The 26,511-nt window shown below is 39.9% G+C and overlaps 1 protein-coding gene across 1 annotated transcript in view; it reads left to right on the top strand.

The window, feature by feature from the left end:
* The window catches only part of LOC121284195 (adrenodoxin-like), a 34,359-nt gene extending 8,269 nt beyond the window's left edge, over nucleotides 1-26,090 (top strand). The window contains exons 2-4 of the mRNA XM_041199444.1: nucleotides 1,736-1,860; nucleotides 20,755-20,884; nucleotides 25,686-26,090. Of these exons, the coding sequence (XP_041055378.1) occupies nucleotides 1,736-1,860; nucleotides 20,755-20,884; nucleotides 25,686-25,800 (370 nt within the window). The 3' untranslated portion in view covers nucleotides 25,801-26,090. The remainder of the gene's footprint in view (nucleotides 1-1,735; nucleotides 1,861-20,754; nucleotides 20,885-25,685) is intronic.
* Nucleotides 26,091-26,511: the final 421 nt, after the last annotated feature.

Genomic DNA, 26,511 nt, shown 5'->3' with positions numbered 1-26,511 from the left:
AATAACTTCAGAAGCAGCCTGCAGCTGTCCCTTTATGGATTGTAAGCAAAGGTATTTTAATTTTTGAAATAAGCTGGGGCATGTTTCCCCAAACCCTCTTCAACTTTGTGAAGTCAGTTTTAAAGTGACTTGCAGTAAACTCTCTTTAGGGTTCAATCAGAGGTATTGATTCATACACTCAAATCCAGGGCATGGTCATCACAACTACATACAAGCACACAAGCACAGAAGAAGGAAATAGGAAAGAAAAGAGTTTTACAACTAGCAATAACTTAAAAAGAAAATAAGCCAAAAGGTATGGGTATTAGTTCATGTGAATGTCAGAGTCCAGTGAGGGTTCATCATGTAAGAGTTAAAGTTCAGGTGGGTTCAGTTAGCTGAAAACAGGAGTTGCAAAATTTCTTTTAAAGTTGGTAATGACACAGCAAGATGAGATTGGTACCCAGAGACTTGGTCCATTCTACAGGTGATTGCAGGAATCTTCCAGCGGACCAGGCTTTGAGGAGGTTTATACTTGAGGCAGACTTTGCCGTAAGCCTGGAGTCTGGCTTTGGTGTTGACAGGCTGAATGTTTAACAGCGGACTGCCCTGAGAGTCCAGGAATGTAATATTAAAACTTTCCAAAGGCCAGAGGAGCTTAGATTGTGTGATGTTACCCATTGTTTACCTGAAACTGACAATAATCAGTTTCTATGTCTCTGGTCAAAATCCATTGTATCATCTGGAGGTAGATGGTGTCTATTAGTGCCTCCGCAAGTATAACAAGTTTCATTGGCTGCCATTTTGTTACAGGTTCAGGCTGGCGAGACCGACCTTCTGCTGCTCCTTTGTTCTGTTGATTGTAATGGGTCCATTTATTTAAATAAGCAGAAAGTCAGGTCTGATTTAAATAGTTTATGATCTCATGTCTTATGGGCATGACAGCATGTTTTAGAACACTAGCTAGGATATTAGAATTATCCTCCACTATGAAACAAATGGGTGCCTGTATGACCCTTTCAGAAATCTCAACCAAATTAGCAACAGTGGGAACAGGTTGGTAAGTACACCCTTTCAATTTTCAAGCTGCTGCCCCCTGATCACATCGAATGAATGGAGTTAATGTTGTTATGATCTTTATTCCTTGGGAGAACACAACCTGGTCATAATCCTGGAAAGATTTGTCAACTTTTCTCCCCTCTACTGCTTTCCTGAAAGCTTTGGGTCATTTTTTTTAATGTATAGATCCAGTGTTTGATGTCTGGTGTTTTATTCAAGTGGTTATTATCTGTGTGCGCATTGACAATGAGTATCCGAATACTAATTTTGCGCAGGGTATCTCAGCAAAGCCCGATCCTTTCTTTCCCCATTTAACACCTGTACATGTTCTTCCCACATGGATTGCTGGATCATCAAGAGTGAGAAGCCCCTTTTCTCTCTTTCCTGTTATGGGTAGCATTCAGTAATGTGAAACTCTTTCATTAGTTTTATTCATCTATTCAGTAACGCTACTGTTTTTGCTAAAACTCCAAGGTAATAAGTTGAAATTCTGCAAAAACTATCTTGAGGAATTTTATCTTCAAAATCATATTGGCTTAATGCTCTTTAATCATTAAAACCTCTTCTATATTACACACATATCTTTCAGTTGATATATGTCAACATCTTTTCACTTGGTGCTAGTGAAAAGTAAGTTATCATTCAACTTCAGCCGGCAAAACAAACTGCCTATCTTGTACTTGTTCTTATTTTGCAGTTCAACAGATAAAGTAACAGTCGATTTTATTAATCGTGATGGAGAGAAACTTAGAGCATTGGGAAATTTAGGCGATTCTCTTTTAGATGTTGTCATTGATAATAACTTGGATATCGATGGCTTTGGTAAGTTCTGTTTTTTATTCAACCATATTATTCAATTATGGTTTGAAAAACATAGTTATAGTTCATACTCAATGACTTGTGTTTAATCACAATTTTCCATTCACATTGAAGAAATATCTTCCTGTAAAAAGATTGCAACATTGTGTTGAGAACTAAATGTGCCTTTTGTTAGAAAGCATATTTTAAACAGTATATCCTCTAGACAAAACATTCCTGCCAAAGGTGAATTTATAACCACTATACAATAGTTTGTATCTAGCTTGAAATTAATTCAAGGTGATTCATTTTCTCTTTCAATATTTTAATTATTTTTATAATCAAACACAATATCCTAATTTTATTTGTTCTGATTTATTCAACTTCAGACACTGTGCACTACATGAATGAAAGAGTATTATTTGTGTTACAACTATTTTTGTAACTACAACCAGCTTCTTCAGTAGGAAAAAATACTTGACTACAATTTTAACTGTTGGAATGAAAAAAAAATTGCTGCCTGTTGCAAAGTGATTTTTGTTCTCTGCTGTGTGTCATACAAATGTTAGCTTTCTGCTTGCTTATTTTTCTTGCACAATTTTTTTTATTTTTCCCAGTGTATAAGCACTATAACTTGGTATATACATGTGCTACCAAATGGTGTTCACACAAATAGATTAATACAATTTCAGCAATAGTACTTGTGCTTTACAGGTTTCCAGATTCAACACTGAGTTCAACAATTTCAAACTGTAACCTCTGCCTCAATTTTTCTATATGCCAGCTATTAGTGATGATTCTTCTATTCCCATGTACACTTCCTCTAAACCCATCTTTTGTTCCTAGTTGTCCAATTACCATCTCCTTTTGCCTTATAGCATCATTCCTTTTGTTTAATTTGTCCTGTCTTAAATCCTATCACAGCCCTTCAATTTTGTTCTCCCCTCTCTTTGCGCTGTACTTGCATATCTCTTGCACATCTCTAACATTTTCCAGTTCTAGAAAAAGGTCACCAAGCTGAAACATTAACTCTTGATTATCTCTCCATAGATGATACCTGACTTGCTGAGTAATTCCAGAAATCTCTGTTTCTATCTGAGGAACACTAGTATTGGTACCTGAATGTATGATATAAATATGGTGCATAACAGGGAATAATGATTTGTATGAGTATTAACCAAAGTCAATGAATACATTTCCCATGTTCTCTATTATCTTAAATAAATTGTGCCATCTTTATACATTGGTTAAGTTGGCATTTGACAGACGATATGTTACCAGCATTATATTCTGCTGCGTGGAAAGTGTTCCTTGAGTACTGCAGCCCAACGAGCACTACTTTTTGCTGCCAGTGCTTTTGAAGGTTGCCACAATCCTGAATTTTTATTCTAGGAAGTCATTAAGCTATCTGTGGGAACATCAGTAAAATGAATCACCCAGCTATGCACTGCTTTGTTTGAGGAAGCCAATTTATAATTTTATCCATGGCTAACCATAGAACCCTACATTTTTACGAAGTAGTAGGATTCCCAAAGTCCAAGGTGACAGATTGTATTCTTGTTGTTATATTTGCTGTCTGTCTTAATTTCATCAACTTGCCTAATGTCCAGCTTGTTTGTAATCAGCTTCGCATCAAATTTTAATCTTAAGTGATTCCATTGTTCTCACACTCTTTCAAATAAAAAAAAAACAAGTACCTGAGTGCTGGAAGATCAAGACTGCCCTTAACAGCCAATGCTGATGACATCTGTGTGCCTTCTCAGAGAACCAGCTGAGCATTATTATATGGGTTAATTCTTCTGTCAAAGACATCTGAGAAAACAGTTGGAATTCTGAGAATGCTTCTCGGATGTCTGGATTGGTTTTGTGATATTCTGTAATATAGCCTGGCTTGAGTTTCTAGGATAGCACCTTGTGCAATCTCAGGATGTTCCAAAGTGTTTTACAACTAATGAAGTGCTTTTGAATTGTAATCATTGTTGTTAAATTTTTAAAAATTGATCAGTTAGTATATTTACATTTCCATCGACAGTATGATGAAAAATTATAGTACAAGTACAATATGTTAAATCCAGCTATCCAGAAACTGGAATTGACTGAAAACGGGACATTTTTATAAGTTACCATGCATCAATTTTTAATTGTTACTAAATTAATGAAATAACTTAGTGGGACAGTTTGGCTAGGTGCTGCATTGGTGTGGCAGTGTGCTGGACTAGTTATCAGCTTTGCGTGCCAATCTTTTCCCGCGCTCTGAGTAGCCTAAGCGATTCTTGACCTTACCCGTCCTGCAGTTCTCTGGCAGCTTCACTAGCACACCCATATTTGAATCCAGCACAGCCTTCGAGTCAGTCTTACTTACCATATTACTTAATTTTTTCAAACATTTATTTTCAATATTATGTATTCTTGCGTGCAAACTATAATAAAAATAAACTAATTTACTTGATTTCGTGTGTCTCCTGTTAATTGAATTAAGATTCCAATTTTATTCTCTGGAAACTGGCAAGATCTGAAATCAGGCACTGACTCGGTTCCAAGTGTGTCAGTTTTGAGACATTGTACCTATAGAACTCTGAATTTTTCAAGTGTAAAAACTACATTACATGTATTATTTAGTTATTCAACGGCCTAGTTTACCCCTTAAACCATTTACATATATAAAAAAAGGCTTGAATTTACCAAAAACAGAAAATGTAAGTGTCTTCGTGATAAGTGAGTAGGTGATTATAATTTGTTTGGCAGACCACAAACTAAGAAGTATTGGGGTTTGCAAAGCAGCTGTCAACCTGTCACATACATTTTCTGCCGATTAATATTTTCTGTATTATGAATGCTTCCATTTACTCACTTTTTCCAGGAGTTAAACAAATAACTCTGATCAACAGCACTTATGACATTTTAGTTATGGTAAAACATTTGCACAGTTTGATGTAAAAATATTTTATTTAATGAATAGTTTAATTTTTATCCCATTTCTCTCTCTTTCAGATCTCTACCCTCACCCCCCTCCCCACTTCGATTTTATGCACTACTGCAAAAAGGCACATCTACCCTAAACCCAGTAAAAAAAAAGTGATGTAAGCAGCAGACTGAGAGTGTTCCGGGTTGACTCGCCCATCCTGTGGCACTGTGCCTAGTCTTTATTTGGTCCTTTTTGATAACTGAAAATTAGGAGAAACACCAAGGAGAACTAATATAAAAGCAAATCTGAAACAAAAACAAAAATTGCTGGAAAAACTCAGCAGGTCTGACAGCATCTGTGGAGAGAAAGACAGAGTTAACGTTTCGAGTCTGTATGACTCTTCTACTTCTCTTTAGTTCTGAAGAAATGTGGTGAAATATATACTGTTTAAAGGTGTTAAGCTGGATAGAAGGCCAGTGATAGGTGGAGGCAAAGGAGAGATTGCAAAAGATGTCATAAACAAAAGCTCGAACGGGTTTGTTGGTGGTAGTACTGGCTAAAGGAGGTCCTAAAGCATCACCTTTAGCCAGTACTACCACCATCAACACCCCTTCGACCTTTTGTTTATGACATCTTTTGCAATCTCTCCTTTGCCTCCACGTATCACTGGCCTTCTATCCAGCTTAGCCCCCTTAAACAATATATATTTCACCACATTTCTTCAGATCTAAAGTGGAAGAGTCATACGGACTCGAAACATTAACTCTGTCTATCTCTCCACAGATGCTGTCGTACCTGCTGAGTTTTTCCAGCAATTTTTGTTTCTGACCAAGGAGAACTAGTTTAGAGGCCTTGTTCATCTCTACTGTGGTCCAGACTGCAGTAGCTTCCAAATCTGCTATTATCTGAGAAAGTACCGAAGTGCTTTATTGGCTAGGGTATGCAGCACCAAGATTACTTCCTATTTCTGGATAAGAATACACTCGTTTATAAAACGCACACATTGTCTTGAATTTGTTGTATTCAAATTTATCAGAATTTTTGAAAGCATTACTTACTTTATCTTATGTACAAATAAATATTGGTCCCTGTCAGATACAGAATGCTAGTTTAAACTTAGGCTCAGATTATCGCTCCTGGCCCAGATTATCGCTCCTGGGTCGGGAGAGATGGGACGTTCCCCAGCTTTGCCAAGCCAACCTGAGAGAGGCCCAGAAAGTCAGATTTTTGTTCTGGGGGGAGGCGGGCTGGATTAGTGCGGAGCTGGGCTGGGTGAAAGGCCTGTCTCTGTGCTCTGGCACTTTGAATTTATTTTTAAAAAATTAAAACAGAAAACATTCCTCTAGCTCTGAACCCTCCTCCTCCCACACACACATTCACTATGCTTCATCCATGCCTCCTATACCACCCTATTCCTTCTACCCACCAGTTCCAATGAGTTTTGGCAGTTCTGTGACAGCTTTGATAGTTCCAGTGAGTAAATGCACAATTGTGTCTACTTTAAAAAATCTCAAATGGCACCTGACCTACCCTAAAGGGGGCCTTATCTGTTCTGAAGAGGTACCGTTTCTCTCCAAAAGGGTACCCTGACTATCCAAACAAATCCACAAGGTTCAGACCTGCTCCTGCCAGGTCTAACGTGAACACTTTGGATTTCAGATACACATTTCACCAAAATCACATGAGCAGAGGCAGCTGCTGATTTATATGGGCCGCTGCCTCTGTGAACCAAGGATGTGTGATGTATTACCTGCCCTGTAACCACTCCTCCCCCTCGCCCTCTGGCGCCTCAAATGGCAGCAGTTGGGTTCGGGGACTGGACTTCCTGATTTGGGCCTCTGCCACCATTTTTGTGCGAGAGCTTCTCCATCTTGTGTGAAGACTCAGGCCTTAAATTTACTTTAGGTTTGCATACTTTAGGCCACTGCTGTCCCTGGCATCAGGAAACGATGGGAAATCAATGTTTTAAGTCCATGAGCTGTGTGAGCCATTGACCTAGTAGCACTTTTTTACTGTATAGGCAATCTTAGCACAGGGTGCCTGAGAACATTTTGTTCTGGAACATTGACCCATACCTGCTATTAAAGCCAAAAAAATACATGTCATGGTGTTCCTTACTTCACCTGATTTCAAGCTAAAACAATCATAGTGCCTCATGCTTAAGTTTGTTTTGGAATAATCCCTACCTCAGGAAATTGCTTCCTTCTGCCATGGATCCCAAGAATAGTTTCCACTGTCAAAACCTGTATCTGATAAGATGTAGATTATAATAGTTCTTTTTGGCAGGGTTCAGAGACAACCTGGACTTCGTATGTTTGAAGTTATGTAGGCAACGAGACAAGAATGAACTGCTCCATTCCAAAGCCTGGCTGCACAACATTGACTGCAACAGCATGGTGTGCTATTTGTGCTCAAGTCATAGCTGCTGCATCTGCATTACATTATTTTATGTTGATACAGTGTCAACAGTGGTGAAGCTTTATGACTTCTTTAGCTTCAAACTTTCCCAGATAATAGGATACTGTTTATTGTGCAGATGTTCCGCAACAGAGTTGAACTAAGGCTGTTGGAGCATGCATTCAGCTGTGAGAAATTTGACTTTTTAGCATTTAGTTAACCTTCTCTAAGTCATCTTGTGCTGCAAGCAAGAAGTATTGGGGGCAAATGTGAGAGATTTTTGTCCTTTGTTTTTGTGTCCAGTTATACCCTGTTAATGTAATCATGTAATGTGTAAAATATATTTTTTAAAATGAAAACCTTTTTTGGAAGCATAGGTGTCTAATATGTTCCTGCTTAATTTAGACATCTTGCATGTCTGTAGACATTAAGAGAACATAGATTCTGATGCTTTTCCACTGTTGAACAGCCTGTCAACCCATGCCGCCCAGGCTTACTCATGAACAGTAACCACTTAGGTGAGATACCGTTTGGATGAAGTGGAACAAGGCAGCTTGCACTGTGAAACTGTTCCTAGTTCAAGACTGTGCCTTTAGAAGGAGAAAGTGGAAAGATGATAAAAGTACCGTGTTGCATGACTGACAACTTAGGATCTTTTGTGGAGATTTAACTGTTCTCAACTAGATCGTCAGATTTTTAAAAATCTCACCCTATTCAGTCAACGCCATAATTTAAGATAGTGACTGAGATGTAAATACATGAATACCAAATCTCTTCATCCCCAATTTTAAATCTAAGATATAGGGAAGTTATTATAAGCACAAGGTAGAATTAAACCTAAATTGTTTGAATATCAGCTGAGGCAAAAGAAATTGAAACTGCTGAGTTTTTTTCTTGGATTCCAGGGAAATGTGACCTTTAGCTTGCACTGCTGGAAGATCTGATGATAACAAAGGACTTCCGAGGTTGGGGTGAGCAGTCCTGTTCAGCTATAAAATTTTAGCTTTTTGGTTTTATTTTACTATTTGCCACCAGGTGCTGCTATAATAACACACACTGCTACCAATTAGTTGCTGTCCAGCTGACTAAGCTTTATTTGCTGTTGGTTTTGGTTAATGTTATGAAAGAATTGGAGCTTCAAAACCTCATCTGTTCTCCAAGAATTTAGTGATAGAAGCATTGTTTAAAATTTCTATTACTGTCATAAGCTTACCCTCCAGCTCTGAATATAAATAGCATGAAACCTTAAACAATGTTTCTGTCATTTTAATGTGAATACATATTCCCTAGGATTGTGCTGGATATGAGAAAGTACAAAGAAAGAATTGAAAAATTGGACAACACAGATTAAGGGACAATATGATAGAAGTGTTTAAAATTATATAAGGATGGGATTGCATGGAAGCAACTGTTTCCAGTATCTAGAAAGGGGAGACTTAAATACAAGATTAAATGTAAAAGACATAGAACAGAGAGCAGGAGAACTTTTCATGGAGAATTTGAGCCTGTAGCATTCACTTCCAAGGTCAGTGGTTGAGACAACATTCATAATTAGGTTGGAGAAATGGATGAAGGAAAAAGGGATGAAAAATATGGGAATAGGGCAGGTAAAGGTAATTAAGATTACCACTGACATAGACTGGGCTGAATGGCTTTTCCCAAGTTATAACATCTATATATTGCTACATATGTACTGAAATAATACAAGTTCCTACTGGGGAAACCTTTTTCAGAAATCCTCCCACCAGGTTGCAGCAAGTGATGCACTGCTTTAATCCCTGACAGTCCCCACCATTTATAGTGCGCATGTTCGTTTAAATGGGATTTCCCTGCTTTTTGTGACATATAATGGTGTAACGCTTTGATATTACTCCATATAACTAATTATTGAAGATGTATGTACTCGTGTTTGCTTCAGGCAAACTTTATTTAAAGAAGTGCTTCCTGAAATCTGTAGTTCACTTTTCCTATAAATTAAGTGTTCTGCGATTTTCAGATGCCCTCTCATTCTCCTTTCAACCTTAGCCCAGCTTTTCTAATCAAATTACCTTACTTACAGCAAATCATCCACATGTTTAAAATTCTTTCCCACCTTTTGGCCACCACAGGAAGAAGACAGAGAAGTAAATTGCAGAAAGATGCAACAACTTTAGATTAGAGATAATGGACTTCAATTATCCTGATGTGGACTGAGAATTTTGTTTTTCATTCATTATTTATGGGATGTGGTCATTGTTGACTAGGCCAGCATTTATTGCCCACCCCTAATTGCCCTTGAGAAGATGGTGGTGAACTGCCTTCTTGAACTGCTGCAATCCATGTGATGTAGATACACCCACAGTACGGTTAGGGAGGGAGTTCCAGGATTTTGACCCAGTAACAGTAAAGGAACATCTCCAAATCAGGTAGGTGAGTGGCTTGGAGGGGAACTTCCAGGTGATGGTGTTCCCATGTGTCTGCCACCCTTGTCCTTCTAGATGGTCATAGGTTTGGAAGGTATTGTCTAAGGAGCCTTGCTGAGTTCCTGCTGTGCTTCCTGTAGATGGTACACACTGCTACCACTGTGCATTGGAGGTAGAGGGAGTGAATGTTTGTGGATGGGGTGGCAATCCAGCGAGTTGCTTTGTCCTAGATGTCCTAGAAGCTTCTTGAGTTTTGTTGGAGCTGCACCCATCTAGATGAGTAGAGGTTATTCCATCATACTACTGACTTGTGCCTTGTAGATGGTGGACAGGCTTTAGGGCATCAGGAGGTGAGTTAATTGCTGCAGGATTCTTAGCCTCTGACCTGCTGTTGTAGCCACAGTATTTATGTGACTAGTCCAGTTCAGTTTCTGGTCAATAATAACCACCAGGATTTTGCTAGTGGGGGGATTCAGCAATGGTAATGCAATTGAATGTCAAGGGTCAATGGTTGTATACCCTCTTGTTGGAGATGGTCTTGCCAGGCACTTATGTGGTGCAAATGTTACTTGCCACTTAACATCCAGACTTGGGCTGACATCCAGGTCTTGCTGTATTTGGACATGGCCTGCCTCAGTATATGAGGAGTCGCGAATGGTGCTGAACATTGTACAAACGTCACCACTTCTGACATGATGAAAGGAAGATCTTTGATGAAGCAGCTGGAGATGGTTAGGCCTAGGACACTACCCTGAGAAACTCCTGCAGTGATGTCCTGGAACTGAGATGATTGATCTCCGACAACCACAACCATCATCCTTTGTGCTAGGTATGACTCCAACCTGTGGAGAGTTTTCCCACTGATTCCCATTGGCTCCATTTTTTTTGCTAGAGCCCCTTGATACCACACTCATTCAAATGCTGCTTTGATGTCTCACCTTATCTCTGGAGTTCAGCTCTTTTGTCCATGTTTGAACTAGGGCTGCGATGAGGTTAGGAGCTGAGTGGCCCTGGCAGAACCCAAACTGAGGTCAGTGAGCAAGTTATTGCAAAGCAACTACCGCTTGATGGCGCTGTTGATGACCCCTACCATCACTGTACTGATGATCAAGAGTAGACTGATGGGGCAATTGTTGCCCGGGTTGGATCTGTCCTTTTTGTGTACAGGACATATCTCGGCAATTTTCCACATTGCTGGGTAGATGCCGGTGTTGTAGCTGTATTGGAACAGCTTGGCTAGGGATGTGGCAAGTTCTGGAGCACAAGTCTTCAGTACTATTACTGGGATATTGTCAGGGCTCATAACCTTTGCACTATCCAGTGCCTTTAGCCGTTTCTTGATATCACGTGGATTGAATCAAGTTGGCTGAAGACTGGCATCTGGGGACTTCCGGAGGAGGACAAGATGGATCCACTCAGCACTTCTGGCTAAGATTATAGCAGATACTTCCGCCTTATCTTTTGTACTGATGTACTGGACTCCCCCATCATTGAGGGTGGGGATGTTTGTGCAGCCCCCCTCCTCCTCCAGTGAGTTGTTTAATTATCCACAACTGGATGTGGCACGATTGTAGAGCTTAGGTCTGATTCGTTGGTTGTGGGGTTGCTTAGCTCTGTCTATTGTATGCTGCTTATGCTGTTTGGCATGCAAGTAGTCCTGTGTTATAGCTTCACCAGGTTGACATCTCATTTTTAGGTATGTCGGGTGCTGCTCCTGGCATGCCCTCCTGCACCCTTCATTGAACCAGGGTTGACCCCTGGCTTGGTGGGTAATGGTAGAGTGGGGGATATGCTGCACCATGAGGTTACAGATTGTGGTTGAATACAATTTTGCTGCTGCTGATGGCCTGGCGTCTCATGGATGCCCAATCTTGAGTTGCTAGATCTGTTTGAAATCTATCCCATTTGGCATGGTGGTATTCGGTGTAAAGGGAAAAACAGAGGTGAAATTCCTGAAATGTACACAAGAGAACTTCCCTGAACTTTGTTTCCAGCCCACCAAGGAAAGAAACTGAACCTAGTCCTGGGGAATAAAGTGGGGCATGTTTCACTGATAGAGCATTTGGGAAACATGGATCAGAAAAGTGTCATTATGGAAAAGGACAATGCAACATCAGATGTGGAACCATTCAAATAAAAGAGAGTTAAAAAGAGATCTGGCCTAGGTGTATTGGCAAGTACAACACTAAATGAGAAAAGAGGAGATAGTCCAGGCAGAATCTAGACATATTCCCACGAGGAGGAAGCAAAGGACATCCAAAAAGGGAGCTCCCTAGATGACTAAAAGATAAAAAAAATGAAACTGAAAAAGGAAGCTCATGATAAATAGCAAACTGAATGCAACAAGTACAGGGGAGAATTGAAAAAGGAAATAGGAGAGGCAAAAGGAGTGTATGAAAATAGTTTAGCAAGTAAAGTAAAAGAAACCTAAAAGTCTTTTATAAAAATATAAGGAAGAGTAGGGTGGGGCCAATTAGAAAGAAAAAGGACTTGCATTTGTATTGTGCCTTCCATGATCATTGGACATCCCAAAGCATTTTGCACCTAATGAAGTACATTTGAACTGTAGTCACTTTTTTGTTATATAAGAAACACAGTAGTTAATTTCCACAAGGCAATCCCCCACTAACAGCTGTGAGATAATGACCAGATAATTTTTTTTCATGTTGTTGATTGAGGGATAAATATTGGCCAGGACACTGGGGATAACTCCCAAGCTCCTCTTCAGAATAGTGCTATGGCATCTTAAACATTGCCCTGAGGGAGCAAAAGGGATCTTGATTAAATGTCCCATCTGGAAGATGGCACCTTTGACAGTGCAGCACTTCCTTAGTATTGCGCTGAGTGTCAGTTTAGATTGTTGTGCTCAAGTCCTGGAGTGGGACTCGAACCCACAATCTTCTGACATCAGAGGCAAAAGTGCTATCGATTAAAGATATCAAGATTCAAATGAAACCGGATAAAGAAGCTCATGATAAATAGCAAGTTGAATGCAAAAAATACAAGGGAGAACTGAAAACTTGGAGAACTGTTGGCACTCACTTTTTGGAGGCAGAGGACATGGCTAAGGTTAAAATCCTGGAACTCCCTAACAGCACTGAATTAACCTACATTAGATGGACTGCAGCAGTTTAAGAAGGCAACACACCACCATCTTCTCAAAGGAAATTAGAGATGGACAATAAGTGTTGGCTTTGCCAGCAACACTAATCCTATGAAAGAAAAATGAGTATTAGCACAATGCACATCTAGAAGCGTTGATTAAAATTAATAGTTTAAACAAGAGGCTAACTAGTTCTAAGAGAAGGAATTGGGATTTTTTTAGATCATGGATGGGCACCTAAGGCTTGTTGTTTGTAATTACTGAGCTATGTGGGAACTTAAGGACACTTCATGTGTAGGAAGTGTCTCCAGCTGCTTAAGCCCGAGTTCAGGATTTAGAAGCTTGAGCAAAAGCTGGAGTCACTGAGAAGTATCAGGGAGGATTAGAATTTCTTAGATTGTACGCTCCTAAGCCGTCGATCCACACTGCAGCTGGGAGAGGAAGTTCCCACTGCTGCTGCCGAAAAGGGTAAGAACACAATTTAAGAAGTAGTCAGTGGCATAAGCCACAGCTTCACCATTGGCGAGGAGATCCTAGCTAATAAGTTGAGAGAGTTAGTGAAGATGAAAATCAGACTGGCAAAGAGAGAATATGAGAATAGTATGACATTTAACATAAAAGGGAACCCAGAAATCTTCTACCAACATGTAAATAGTAAGCAGGTATTAAGAAGCAGAGTGGGTCCTATTAGGCACAAAGAGGATAATATAAGTTTAGAGGTGTCGAGTAAGGCTAGAGTACTTATTGCGTATTTTATATTGGTGTTTAGTAAAGAAGAGGATGCTGACAAATGGTTGATAGATGGATAAATGGAGATGATAGAGGTAGTAATAGTTGGGATACAAGTTGATAGGCAGGAGATACTGGACATGATGGCTATGCTTAGAGTGGATAAATTGCCTGGTCAGTATGACTTGCATCCCAGATTGTCAAAGGAAGTGGGGGGGTGGAGATAGCTTGCCATAATCTTCCAATTTTCCTGGAGGTGTCAGAGGTTTGGAAATTGGCATATTTGACACCTTTATTCAAGAAAAGATAGAAGATCATTCCAACTAGAAGCCAGACAGTTTTAGAAACAATAAGCAGAAAAAAGTCAACAGGCACTTGGGAGAGGTCTGAGTTACTTGAGAAGATCCAGCACAGATTTATAAAAGTCATGTCATGTTTGACTAATCAAATTGATTTTTTTCATGAAGTAACAGAGAAAGTTCATGCAGGAAATCCAATGGATGTTGCCCAAATGGATTTTAAAAATGTGTTTGACAAAGTACCACATAAAAGGCTAGTTAACAAAATCGAGGCTTATGGCCTAGGAGGGCCAGTGTCAGCTGGGATTAAAAAACTGGCTTAAGGGCCAAAAACGGTGAATCATGGTAGATGGCTTCTTTGTAGACTGGAGGATGGTAGACAGTGGTGTTCCCCAATATTTGCCAATGATACCAAATTTGGAGGTGTGGCAAACAGCAAGGATGATACTAATTGACTGCAAGAAAATGCAGTCTAGCATATTGGGCAGACAAGTGACACATGGAATTTAATTCAGAGGTATGAGGTAATGCATTTTGGCAGAAGAAATAGGGCGAGGAAATATAGAATTAATGGCACAGTTTTAAAGAGTACGCAGGAACAGAAGAAACTAGAAGCTCATTTGAAGGATGTATGGAGAGAGTAATTAGCAAAGCATATGGAATCTTGAACTTCATAAATTGAGTGCAAAAGCAGGGAAGTTATGCTGAACCTTTATAAAACTCTGGCCTATGTCCAGTCCTGGTCACTGCACTTTGGGAAGGTTGTTAGGGTCCTTAAGAGGGTGCAGAGGGGATTAAACGGAATGCTTTCAGGGATGAGCGATCTTAGTTACAAGATTAGGTTGGAGAAGCTGGGGTTATTCTACTTGGAGCAAAGGAGATTGAGGAGAGAGTTGATAGAGGTGTACAAGATTATGACAGGTTTAGATGAGGTGGACCAAGTAAAGCTGTTCCCATTAGCTGATGGTACAAGGATTGGGGGCTCAGGTTAAGGTTTTGGGCAAGAGATGCAGTGGGGGGATGTGAGGAAGAACTATTTTATGCAGGGAGTGGCATTGACCTGGAACTTGCAGCCTACGCGTGTAGGGGCAGCAGAGACTATCAATGATTTCAAAAGGAGATTGAAGGAAATAAATGTGCAGGGCCACAGGGATAGAGCAGAGAAAAGGCTGATTGGATTGCTCCACAGAGAGCTGGCATGGACTCGATGGGGCGAATGACTTTCTGTGCCATAATGATACCATGACTTTAGTATTGTGTTAGCTCTCTGACATTTCTCTTGCCTACTGATTTATTTCAAGGTTTTGGTGCAAAAGCTTTTAGCTATTATGTGCCCAAAAGTAAGTCATAAACTAAAATAGTACTCTTAACAGTTTCAATTTTACTTCTGAATTTTATTCATATTGCACACAAGTGTTTGGAATTACTTGTAACTTCCTATTGAGGGCTAGGTTCAAAAGAAACTTGGTGTAAGTTCTTAACTAAGAGTAAAGCAGAATGAAACATACAGGAAGGTTATACACACGCAATATGTGTGTAATTTTGTGTGATTATTTGTTTTGAATATGTACTGACTCGTATTGTTTGCTTGCTTAAATATCTGAGCAAATTATGTGGGCCAGCCTCAAAATAAGCAGCTTTACTGAGAAGTATATGATTGCAACATATATAAATAAGACTATTTTGTTGATTCTATTTTTAAACGAATAATTCACCATTGAAAAATATAATGCAATGTATTCTTATACATAGATTTCTGACATGTAGACAGTGGTACTTCGATAACTCATGACTACTGAACTAATATAGTGGTGACGTTTATAAGCTTTCGAAATGCAATGTTGCATTTCAATAGTGAAAGCTGTAGCACTGCAACAAAATGGTGTGTGCTTAATGGTATGAGCTCCTCTCCTCCCTTTAAAGTTGAGCAATTTGAAATATTAACACAGGTCAAGGTGGCTTTTCCATCCATTGCAGAAATCCAATCCGTGAGTCATCACAAGGAGGTACAGCAGAGGACTTGCCAATGGAAATGCTGTGTACTGACAGGAAGAGATTTACGTATTTAGCTCTCGCTTTCTCATTGCTGCTAGCCAGCCGTATCTGAAAATTAGAAGCAAACTAGCACACAAAAAATGGGAAGCATGCTAATTCTCTTTAGCCACACTAGCTGTATCACAGCAACCTTTTGGACACAAGCAGGAAGCAAACTATAGCCTTAAATGCTGGCAATTGGCCAGAGTAACCTACCTTAATCAGATATGCGTTTCAACAGCTCATATCTGATCCCATGAACACAAATCACCCTATTTAGGCTGCAGAATCTTCTGATCAAATTCCAAAACAAAAATGGTGAAATGGAGTGTGAGGGCATTTAAAATAAAGTGAATGGCTAAGAATGATCACTTATATAACATTAAATAAATATTTGGGTAAAGAGAGGAATATTGACAGGTTTTGAAGATGCAAGTTGCCACAGCATTGCATGCTGGTTGGCTCTTGCACATATCCAGAACTCAGGTGGTTGATGGAATAAAAATCATTGAATCTCAGGTAATAACTTTAATTAGTTACCTTTATGTACGTTTCGTGCAATTCTGTCCTCATGCTGCCCGTTGTTATAGAGCTATTTTCCCTTAAAATTAATCATATGCTTTTTGTGGAAGTTTGTGGAAATATGCACACTGCAATTGTATGGGGTTCAAATCACTAATTTAAAGGCTTATAGTTTGATTTCTTCAAAGTCAAATTGAGCATGTATCTCAAAACATTGGTAATAATTTCAGTGGCAGAATGAAGTTAGAATAGATGAATCTATTGTCTTTTTTGATATTGAGCAGTAACTTATATTTATATTGCACCTTTAACATAATAAAGTGTCCCGAGACACTTCACAGGAGTATTATAATACAAATTATCACATCGAGCCACGTAAGGAAATATTAGGTCAGATGACCAATAGCTTGGCCAGAGGTTATAAGGAGTGTCTGAAAGGAGGAAAGTGAGATTGAGAGAGATGACAAGGTGTCAGAAGGTGGCAGACTGATCAAGAAAGTAAAAGCCCATGGGATCCAAGGCAAAGTGGCATGTTGGACCCAAAATTGGCTGAGAGGCAGGAAGTAGAGGAATGTTTCTGTGACTAGAAATCTGTTTCCAGTGGGGTTCTGCAGGGCTAAGTGCTGGGGCCCTTGCTGTTTGTGATGTACATAAATGATTTGGACTTAACTGTAGGGGGTATGTTCAAGAAGTTTGCGGATGACATGAAAATCGGTGGGGTGTTAAATAGGGAGGGAGGATAGCCATAAACTGCAGGAGGATATCAATGCACTGGTCAGGTGGGCAGAGCAGTGGCGAATGGAATTCAACCCGGGAAAGTGTGAGGTAATGCACTTGGGGAGGGCTAACAAGGCAAGGGATTACACTATGAATGGTAGGACCCTGGAAAGTACTGAAGATCAGAGGGACCTTGGTGTGCATATCCATAGATCCCTGAAGGAAGCAGAGCAGGTCGATAAGGTGGTTAAGAAGGCATATGGGATACTTGCCTTTATTAGCTGAGGCATAGAATACAAGAGCAGAGAGGTTATGCTGGAACTGTATAAAATGCTGGAGTACTGGGTGTAGTTCTGGCCACCACATTATAGGAAGAATGTGATTACACTGGAGAGGTGGCTGCAGAGGAGATTTACCAGGATGCTGCCTGGGCTGGAGGGTCTGAGTTATGAGGAAAGATTGGATAGGCTGTGGTTGTTTTCCTTGAAGGTTGAGAGGCGACCTGATAGAGGTGTATAAGGTTTAAGAGGGTCATAGATAGGGTGGATAGGAAGGCACCTTTTCCATTAGTAGAGGGGTCAATACGCAGTGAGCATAGATTTAAGGTAAGAGGTAAAAGGCTAAGAGGGGAGTTGAGGAGAATTTTTTTTCACCTAGAAGGTGGTGGGAGTCTGGAATTCACTGCCTGGAAGGGTGGTTGAGTCAGAAACACTCATAACATTTAACATGCGTTTAGATATTCACTTGTGTTGCGATTGCCTCCAGGGCTATGGGCCAAGCACTGGAAAATGGGATTAGTGTAGTCAGATTTTTGTTGACCAGCGTGGACATGATGGGCCAAATGGCCTTCTCCTGTGCTATAGATGACTATGAGTCTATAAGGGTATTCTAGAACTTACGATGTAGCCTGCTGAAGGCGCAGCCGCCTGTGGTGGAGCGATTAAAATCGAGGATGCTCAATAGACCAGAATTAGAGTACAGATATCTTGCGGTGGTGTAGAGGGACGTTACAGAGCTAGGGAGGGGTGAGACCATGGAGGAATTTGCAAACAAGGATGAGAATTTTGAAATCAAGTCATAGCTTGACAGGGAGCCAGTGTAGGTCAGCGAGCACAGGGGTGATAGGGGAATGGAACTTATGGCAAGTTAAGACACAAGCAACAGAGTTTTGGATGACCTTGAGTCTTTGGAGGATAGAATGTGGGAGACCAAAGTGTATTAAATTGATCAAACCAAGATGTAACAAAGGTATGAATGAGGATTTCAGCAGATGAGCTGAGACGGGCAAAGTTGGGCCATGTTATGGAAGTGAAAATAGGCAGTCTTGACAATGGTGCAAATATGAGGTTAGAAGTTCATCTGTGGGTTAAATGTGACACCTAGGTTGTGAACAGACTGGCTTAATCTTAGACTGTTGCCAGGGAGAGGGATAGAATCATTTTTTAGGGAATGGAGCTTGCCACAGCGACAGAAAACAATGTTTTCAGTCTTGTCAAGTGATTAATTGGAAGAAATTTCTGCTCAGCCAGTACTGGATGCCAGCTAAGCAATCTGATAATTTAGCAAAAGTAGAGGAGTTGAGAGAGGTGGGGGGGAGAGAGAGAGAGAGAGAGAGCTGGGTGTCCTCAGTGTACGTATGAAAGCTAACGCTGTTCTTTCGGTTGATGTCACTGAAGGGTAGCATGTAGATGCACAATAGCAGGTGGCCCAGGATAGATCCTTGGGGGAAGCAGATGTAACAGTACAGGAGCCGGAAGAGAAACCATGACAAGTGAATCTCTGGCTATGATTAGAAAGATCAGGATGGAACCGTGTGAGAGTAATCGCACCCAGCTGAACGACAGTGGAGAGGTGTTGGAGGAGAATGGTGTGGTCAACCATGTCAGAGACTATAGACAAGTTGAGAAGAGGGAAAGTTTAAAATAAAAACAGAATATGATAGAAAAACTCAGGTCTGGCAGCATTTATGGAGAGAGAAACAGTTAATATTTCAAGTCGATATGACTCTTCAGAGCTAAAGAGAAGTAGAAATGTGATGGATATGATAGTGCTTAAGAGTGAGTGGAGCAGGTGGAACAAAATAGGTCAGGGATAGGTGGGAGCTAAGGAGAGGTTGACAAAGATGTCATGGACAAAGGGAGTGTTAATGGTAGCGTTAAAGAGTAAAGCAGGTGCTGATAGTGGCATTAGGTAAGATAGCAGAATGTGTTAATAGCTGAACTAGGATCATCGCTCTGTGAAAGCACAACATAGGGTCTTCTGTCACTTGTTTCTGTGGAGCGAGGGGCTTGGAGAGAAAGGATTTTTTTAAAAAGAGGGAAAGTTTGCCTTTGGCACAGTCACAGGATGTCATTCGTGTCTTGTGTAAGAGCTGTTTCAGTACTATGGCAGGGTTAGAAACATGTTTGGAGGGATTCACACATAAGGTTCTGAGAAAAAGGGACTCGGATTTGGGAGGTGGCAATACATTCGAGGACTTTGGAGAGGAAAGGGAGGTTGGAAATGGGACACTACTTTGCAAGGATGGTGGTGTCAAGACTTGATTTTTTGAGGAGGAGTGATGACAACAGATTTTAAGGAGAGAGGGACAACCCCTGAAGAGAAAGAACTGTTAGCAATATCAGCTAACATAGGATGAATGGGAAAGCTGGATAGTGACCAGTTTAGTGGGAATAAGACTGAGGGAGAAGGAATGGGTCTCGGACAAGAAAAGTTCAGAGAGGGCATGAGAAACTAGAAAAAGATGAGAGTTCAGGGCTAGGACACGGGGGAGCATTGAAGCAAGTTTGGGCTAATGAAGGGGAGGGCCATGGCCAAGGCAGCTGATCAGATTGCCTCGATCTTGGTGACAGAGTTTCGTGAGTTGTTTGCACTTGCTTTTAATGTGGGTGATGTTGAGAGGGTTTATAATGACAGTTCACAGTGAAGAAGCCAGGGAATTTTTGTTTTGTATCATTAGTGCTTAGTTGTATCTTGGGCTGTAAATGGTTTTGGAAGAATGGCAGTAGGTGGGTATAGTCTGCTTATGTTACAAACTGATTTTCCATGCCAGCCCTCTGTTGCTCCTGTTTTTCTTCCTTCAAATATTACATTTTTTCCAGCACCAAGTTTCTAATTTGAGGTTGCACCATCTCCTTTATTTAGCTCCTTACACTGCAAATTCACTGGCCCAGGATAGGTTTTTCGCATGTGCCTAAAAGTACTGCCCAAGTTACCCCCATCTCTGTATCAGTAAATCTCTTTCCAGATAGTCTACTGGCTATCAATGGTTCTTGAATTTCTTCTGTGCTCCTGCTACTACTTCTTCCCTATAAGCTATCATAAGCTTAGTGGTAGCACCAGAGTTTCCATCCCAGTAGGTGCTTGTCCAGTTCCTGCTGGTCTCTAATGGGAGCCAGTCAGTCTGTTATGTAAATGAACTGATCTGGGAAATTTTCTAGGTTCAGTGGTGAGGAAAATCTGTTGGGTTCAGTAGCAGGGCCAATACACAAGTGTAACAGTGCTCAAATTGCTGCACATCTGCAATGGAGTCCAGCTTCAGGAAATACAAGTCACGATGTAGAACTGTAATGCTTGTCGATATGAGTGTAGTATCACTAGTTGCCCTTCAGTAATGGACTATTATGGTACTGGTAAGTTTTCTTATCCTTCTGAAATGAATGTGTTATGGTACAATTTTTAAACCTGTCGTTAAGAAAATCAGTTTCTGTCTGTAGTTTAGCAACATTTAGTATTTTCCAAAAGTAGCTGCAGTAGTGTAGTTGCAACTGCTAGCAAATACAGCTGACAGTGTATTTGCCTCACTGATAGGTGCATGTGAAGGAACCTTGGCATGTTCCACATGTCATCTAATCTTTGAAGAATCCATTTTCAAGAAATTGGATTCCATCACTGATGAAGAAATGGATATGTTGGACCTGGCCTATGGTCTCACTGAGAGGTAAGATATTCTGTTTATTTTACGTTCATGACAAGTCCCAATATTATTAATATATTTAAATCAAATTACAAAAACAGCAATTTTCATTTATGTATTGCCTCCAAGATAAGTTCCAAGGTGTTTTTCAAATTGGCATAAAGAAAATAGATTTTGAGCCAGGAGGCAGGGAAGTTGGAAATGTGACTGGGTAATGTTGAAAGGGATCAGTCTTGAAACAGTACTTTAAAAGTAATGAGAGGGAGAGGTAGAGAGGCTTGAAGAGGAAGTTGCAGAGAGTAGTACTGAGACAGTTTGGAGGATATGCACAGAAAAGAAAAGTCAGAAGATTTCAACCTCAAAGAGGGGTTATAGGTCTGGAGAAGACTGTGGTTTGATACATGGAGGGATTTATAGACAGGGACAAAGAGCTTAAATTTAATTCTTTGGGCAATGTAGCCTATGTAGGTGAGACAGATCGGGGATGGGTGACTAATATTGTGCCAGAAGATACATGCAGCAGAGTTTTGGTTACACTGGAGTTTATGGACAGTGAAAGATGGGAGACCAGAATAGAGGGAAATGGCATAATTAAGATTGAAGTTAACAAAAGCATGTATAAGGGTTTCAATGGCAAAGATAGACACTGTTTCAGAAATGGAAGTAAGCAGTCTCTGTGATAGGAAATAGGGTTTAAAGCACAGCTTAGGGTTGAATAGGACACCTCTTTTGCTACCTGAATTAGAATTAGTCAACAATGAATTAAAGAGAAGACTCGGGTTCAACATCTGGAATAATATGAAGACTTAGACTGAACTTGCTGCTGCAAAGTTTTATGTTAGGTTTATAAATATCAAAATGAATTTAACTTTTCAATATCTGAGTTATTTCTCGGTCTATTACAGAACACAAGTTGTGTGTGTAAAAAAAATTGTTTGTATAGGTTTTTGCATTCTGCTGGTTCATTAGGAATGACCTTCAGAAGTATTAGAGCACCCAATACTGAGAAAGGGTTGGTTGTACTATATACTTGCAGTGGGATTCATTCTGCTACCCAGGGATTCCTGTTAACTACACCTTCAGACAGTTTCATTTTTTCTTGTGTGGAGAAGGTATGGAACCGTTTTGTTAACGTTTGATTTTTGAAAATCTTTTCTTGGGATGCAGGACATAGGGGCAGGGACGTATTTATTGTCCATTCCCAGTTTCCCTGAGAAGATGGGGTGGTCCTTCTTCATTAATTGCTGCAGTCCTTGTGCTGATGGTACTCCCACAATGGGGTTAGGTAGGGAATTTGGTGAGCTGCATTGCATCCTATACAGTAATTCCTCACTTAATTTCCTAGTTGTATTCCTTAAAAGTGCAACTTTTAAGCAATATAATGTTAAACAAATCAGATTTTCCCATAAGAATTAAGTTACACAGTGAGTTTTTCCCTTGATCCCCAGCAGGTCTCACCACCCAATCTCCTAGAGGGTCTCCCACCCTCCCCACCTCCGATCCCCCAGTGGGTCTCTCCCCACCCCCCGATCCCATGGTGGGTCTTTCCCCATCCTGATCCCCTGGCAGATCTCTTCCTCCCTGATCTCCCCAGCAGATTTCTGCCCCAGTCTTTTTTACCTGGATAATGAATCGGTAGTACTTTTGGTCCTTTGGAGAAGGGCGGGAGCAGGGCTGATCTGGGAATCAATCTGCCAAGCCATCCGCTGAGGTTGCAGAAAGCCTTCCGACAACACTGTTTCATTGCTCTGCTGATGGTGATGACAGTGCAACTCTGCCAACGACGCGTGCAAACGACATAAAAACAAAAACGGTGAAGAAAATTTAGGGAAAAAGGCCCTGAAGAATAAACAACTTTAAAAATGAAATAGCATTAAGTGGGGGAATTTAAGGCAAGGGCTTACAGTAGAATGTACATATCGCAGCCACATTGCGCCAGTGGTGAGCGGGATGTATATTGATTCCAATCCCATGAATTAAGTGTACAGTTCTGTCCTAGTGTTGAACTACTTTGAATGTTGTGTCTGCATCCATCCAGCTGAGTGAGCATTTTATTACCCTCTGGAACTTAGCCTTGTAAATAGCAGAGGAGCTTTGAGGGCTTTGGAGATGAGTCAGTACCAAACCTTGCTCTTGTAGTTTTGATGGGGCTGATCCAGTTTAGACTCGGTAGGTACTGGCTCCGAAAATGTTGTTGATGAGGATTTTTGTGATGGTAGAGCCATCGAAGGTCATTGGGAAGTGGATGGGATTTCTCCTGTTCAAAACGGTCATTACATAGCACTTGTGTGGCATGAATGTTACCTACCACATGTCAGCCCTAGATGTTATCTGGACCCTGTTGAATAACTGCTTCATTATCAGAGGAATTCTGATTGGAACTGAACACTCGTAAATATATGGAAGAGGAAAGGTCATTAATGAAGCAACTGAAGATGTTTCGGCTAAGGACACTTCCTTGAGGAACTCCTGCAACTGGGATTGTGATGACTGACCTTGACAACCATCTTCCTTTGACTTGGATATAACTCTAGCCATTGAAATTTTTTTTTTTATTTTAATGCTTAATGACCTCGGTTTTCCTGGGGCACCTTAATGCCGTAGTCAGCTGAATGCTCTCTTTTGGCAATGTGCTCTAGCATTTGTGTCTAGAGCCAGACTGTGATAAGATCTGGAGCTCAGTAGTTCTGGTGGAACTTAAGCTGAGTAGGTGTTCCTTGATGGCAGTACTGATGCCTTTTTTCACCCATTTTACTGATGAGTGGGAAGGGGCTGACAGGGCACTGATTGGCTGGGTTAGATGTATCCTTTTAGAGATAGGATTTATCTAGGCAATCTTCCACATTGTCAGGTAAATGACCGTGACATAGCTATACTGGAACAACTTAGTTGGATGAGTGGCCAACCTGGTGCTCAGTTCTTCTTCACTAGGATGTTGTCAATACCCATAGCCTTTACTGTGCCCAGTGAAATCATCTGCTTAATGTCACATGAGATGAATCAAAATAGCTGAAAATAACATCTATGAGGGGGAAGATTGAGGAAACCAACTGGGATACTTTTCTTGTCACTTTTGTTTGAAAACACTTCAACCTTGTCTCCCACTCACACATTGGGCGTCACCACGGTTGAGAATGGGACATTCAAGGGGCCGTCTCCTGCAGTTAGCTGGTCATCCAGCACCATTCGTAACTGAATCTTATGAGGCTAGAGAACTTGGCACTGGTGTTTTGATTGTGGGACCACTTAACTCTTGGCTTTATCAGCTGCTTTGATGTTTAGCATGTCTGTTGCAATGTGTAATAGCTTCACAATTTTCATACTTCATTCTAAGGATGCCCATTGCTGGATCGTTGCAGTGTCCTTTATTTTTACATCTTTTAAAATTTTAACAAAAAAATCAAACTGATTAAGCATTAGACCTAGGGTTTATGCGAATTATGAGATATTATCATGCCACCTTCCTTATTCCACAAATTAGATCCAAAGAAACTAAAATCAGAACCAAAAAAACTAACATTGCATAAATCAAGTGTAATAGAGCTGGTTTTACAAAGGCTATCTAAAACATAGATTACTCCCTCCAGTTGATTAAAAAAAAATAATTGTAGGGTGTTTCATTTTGGCCATCAATTTGGAGCACTGGGATGCTGTGCCACGGTGTAATGGAACGCAGCTTTGTTCAGGCAAAGATTGATTTCCCAATCTTAGCTGCTTTGTTGCAGGGAGATGTTAATGCCTTCCCAGAGGTTGGAGGAGAAAAGACGAGAGAGAAGGTTGCTCCTGGCTGTTTAGCTGACATTTCAGAGCAGCAGTTTAATGAAGATAGGTGCATGTCTCTAGAAGGCAGGGAGTGCAGAAAATTAAGCCCCTGGGAGGAAAGCTGACGTGTGGGATGTTGTATGTAATCTGAAGCAATTGAATAAAATATGTCAGGAGCTCATTTCAGTCGTAAACCTCAAAAGTGAAACTAAATTTTATTTTGAGGTATATTTTATTATTATGTAAGATATTTGAATATTGAACTAAACTAATTAATCAGTTGCCATTTTTGCTTTATATTTCTATTTAATTATTTTCATCCTACTTCCATCCTTCCATCAGTTTTCATAGATTTTTTCTATATAGTTTCAAATACTTTTTCACTAAAAGATTGAAGGCTTATTCCTAGATGAAAAATATTGGAGATTCGTTTAGGCCAACAATTCCATATGACAAGTGTCTGTATGTGAAATTAACTGTTTAATTTAAATGAATTATGATTGCTTCATGAATGACCATTCTTATCCATCAGGGTAGGTTGTGGCAAGTTCTGTTTTCTTAACATACTTGAAGAAATCCCAGTCATAACTGAAACAAGACATAAAACCTTTCAACTTGAACATTATTCATTGATGGTTTTGTTACTCGTGTCCAGTCAGCCTGTGTTGTGGCAGCATTTATTATTGCTGGTTGGGACTGACCTGTTTTTGGAAAATCTAATAACTTTAAAGGAAAATTTGGTGAATGTTCTGAACATCAAAGTTATTTGTCCAAATACACATTTAGCATATTTTAAGACACATTTGGTAATAGTTTAAAGATTAAGTGTGAATTTTTATGTTTGCTGAAATTATGAATTTTTTTCAATAAGGGCAGGCATTGCATATTTCATTAGTGTTAGTATGATAGTACACCACTTGAAAAATCAGCTACTTGGAATATTTCCCAAAATAACACTTTGCAATAAGCCAGAAAGATATTTTATTACATCAATTGCTGATGTGAGTGCTTACCTAAAGATTCTTCAGTGTTGCTTTAAAATATAATTGAATTTGATTTTCAGGTCTCGTTTGGGCTGCCAGATCTGCCTTAAGAAGTGGATGGATGGGATGACTGTGGAAGTACCGAATGATGTTGCTGATGTTAGACAAACCAAGGACTTTGGCTCAGGTTCTTGAAGGAATTAATCTAAATTACAAAATCCACATGGCTAAAGAAAACAGTTCAGTTCTCTTTAATAAATAAAGTATGATTTATGTTTTACAGAATTGTTTAACACAACATTTTCAGTATAACTGAATTACTTAATAATGAATGTATCAAAAGTTTCTCATTATTTTAATTTCTTAGTGGAGAAAAGCCACCAACATCACTAACTCAGAGGAGTACATTGATAACCTGCTTAACAGCAACTATTGTATACAAGATGTATAATCTAAAAGAAAATAAATTAAATGTTTGAATAAAATCTTTGTAAATATCCTTGAAATACAGTATCATCCTATTAAGGTCTGGAATTCTAAGGACTACTGTTTGAAATTTTGTGAACCCTGTTCAGTTCAGCTAGCTTCGGGTGGAAATGGCGAATGTTACTGAAATTCCTATCAGATTCCATTAGTTGTAACACATGTGCTATATTTCAGTTACATTCAGTTTTCAAGAGGCTTGTAGTTGATAAACTCATTGAGTGTATTTAGAAATTAATCTGCTGTTATGGCTCTTAGTGATACACTTTGTAAATGTTGCAACATTGGAAATATCTTTTTTAATTGTTTCTTTGATAGGCTGATTCATTAGGAACTTGAGTGCAGCATTAATATGGCTTCTTATATTGTATTTTGTTGGAGCATGAAGTTGTGTAAATGCTTTTAATACATTTTCTTTTGGGT

Source organism: Carcharodon carcharias, chromosome 11 (assembly GCF_017639515.1).
Source record: "Carcharodon carcharias isolate sCarCar2 chromosome 11, sCarCar2.pri, whole genome shotgun sequence".
NCBI lineage: Eukaryota > Metazoa > Chordata > Chondrichthyes > Lamniformes > Lamnidae > Carcharodon > Carcharodon carcharias.
Note: the sequence above shows the minus strand (reverse complement) of the source record. Positions and strands in the feature narration are given on the sequence as shown.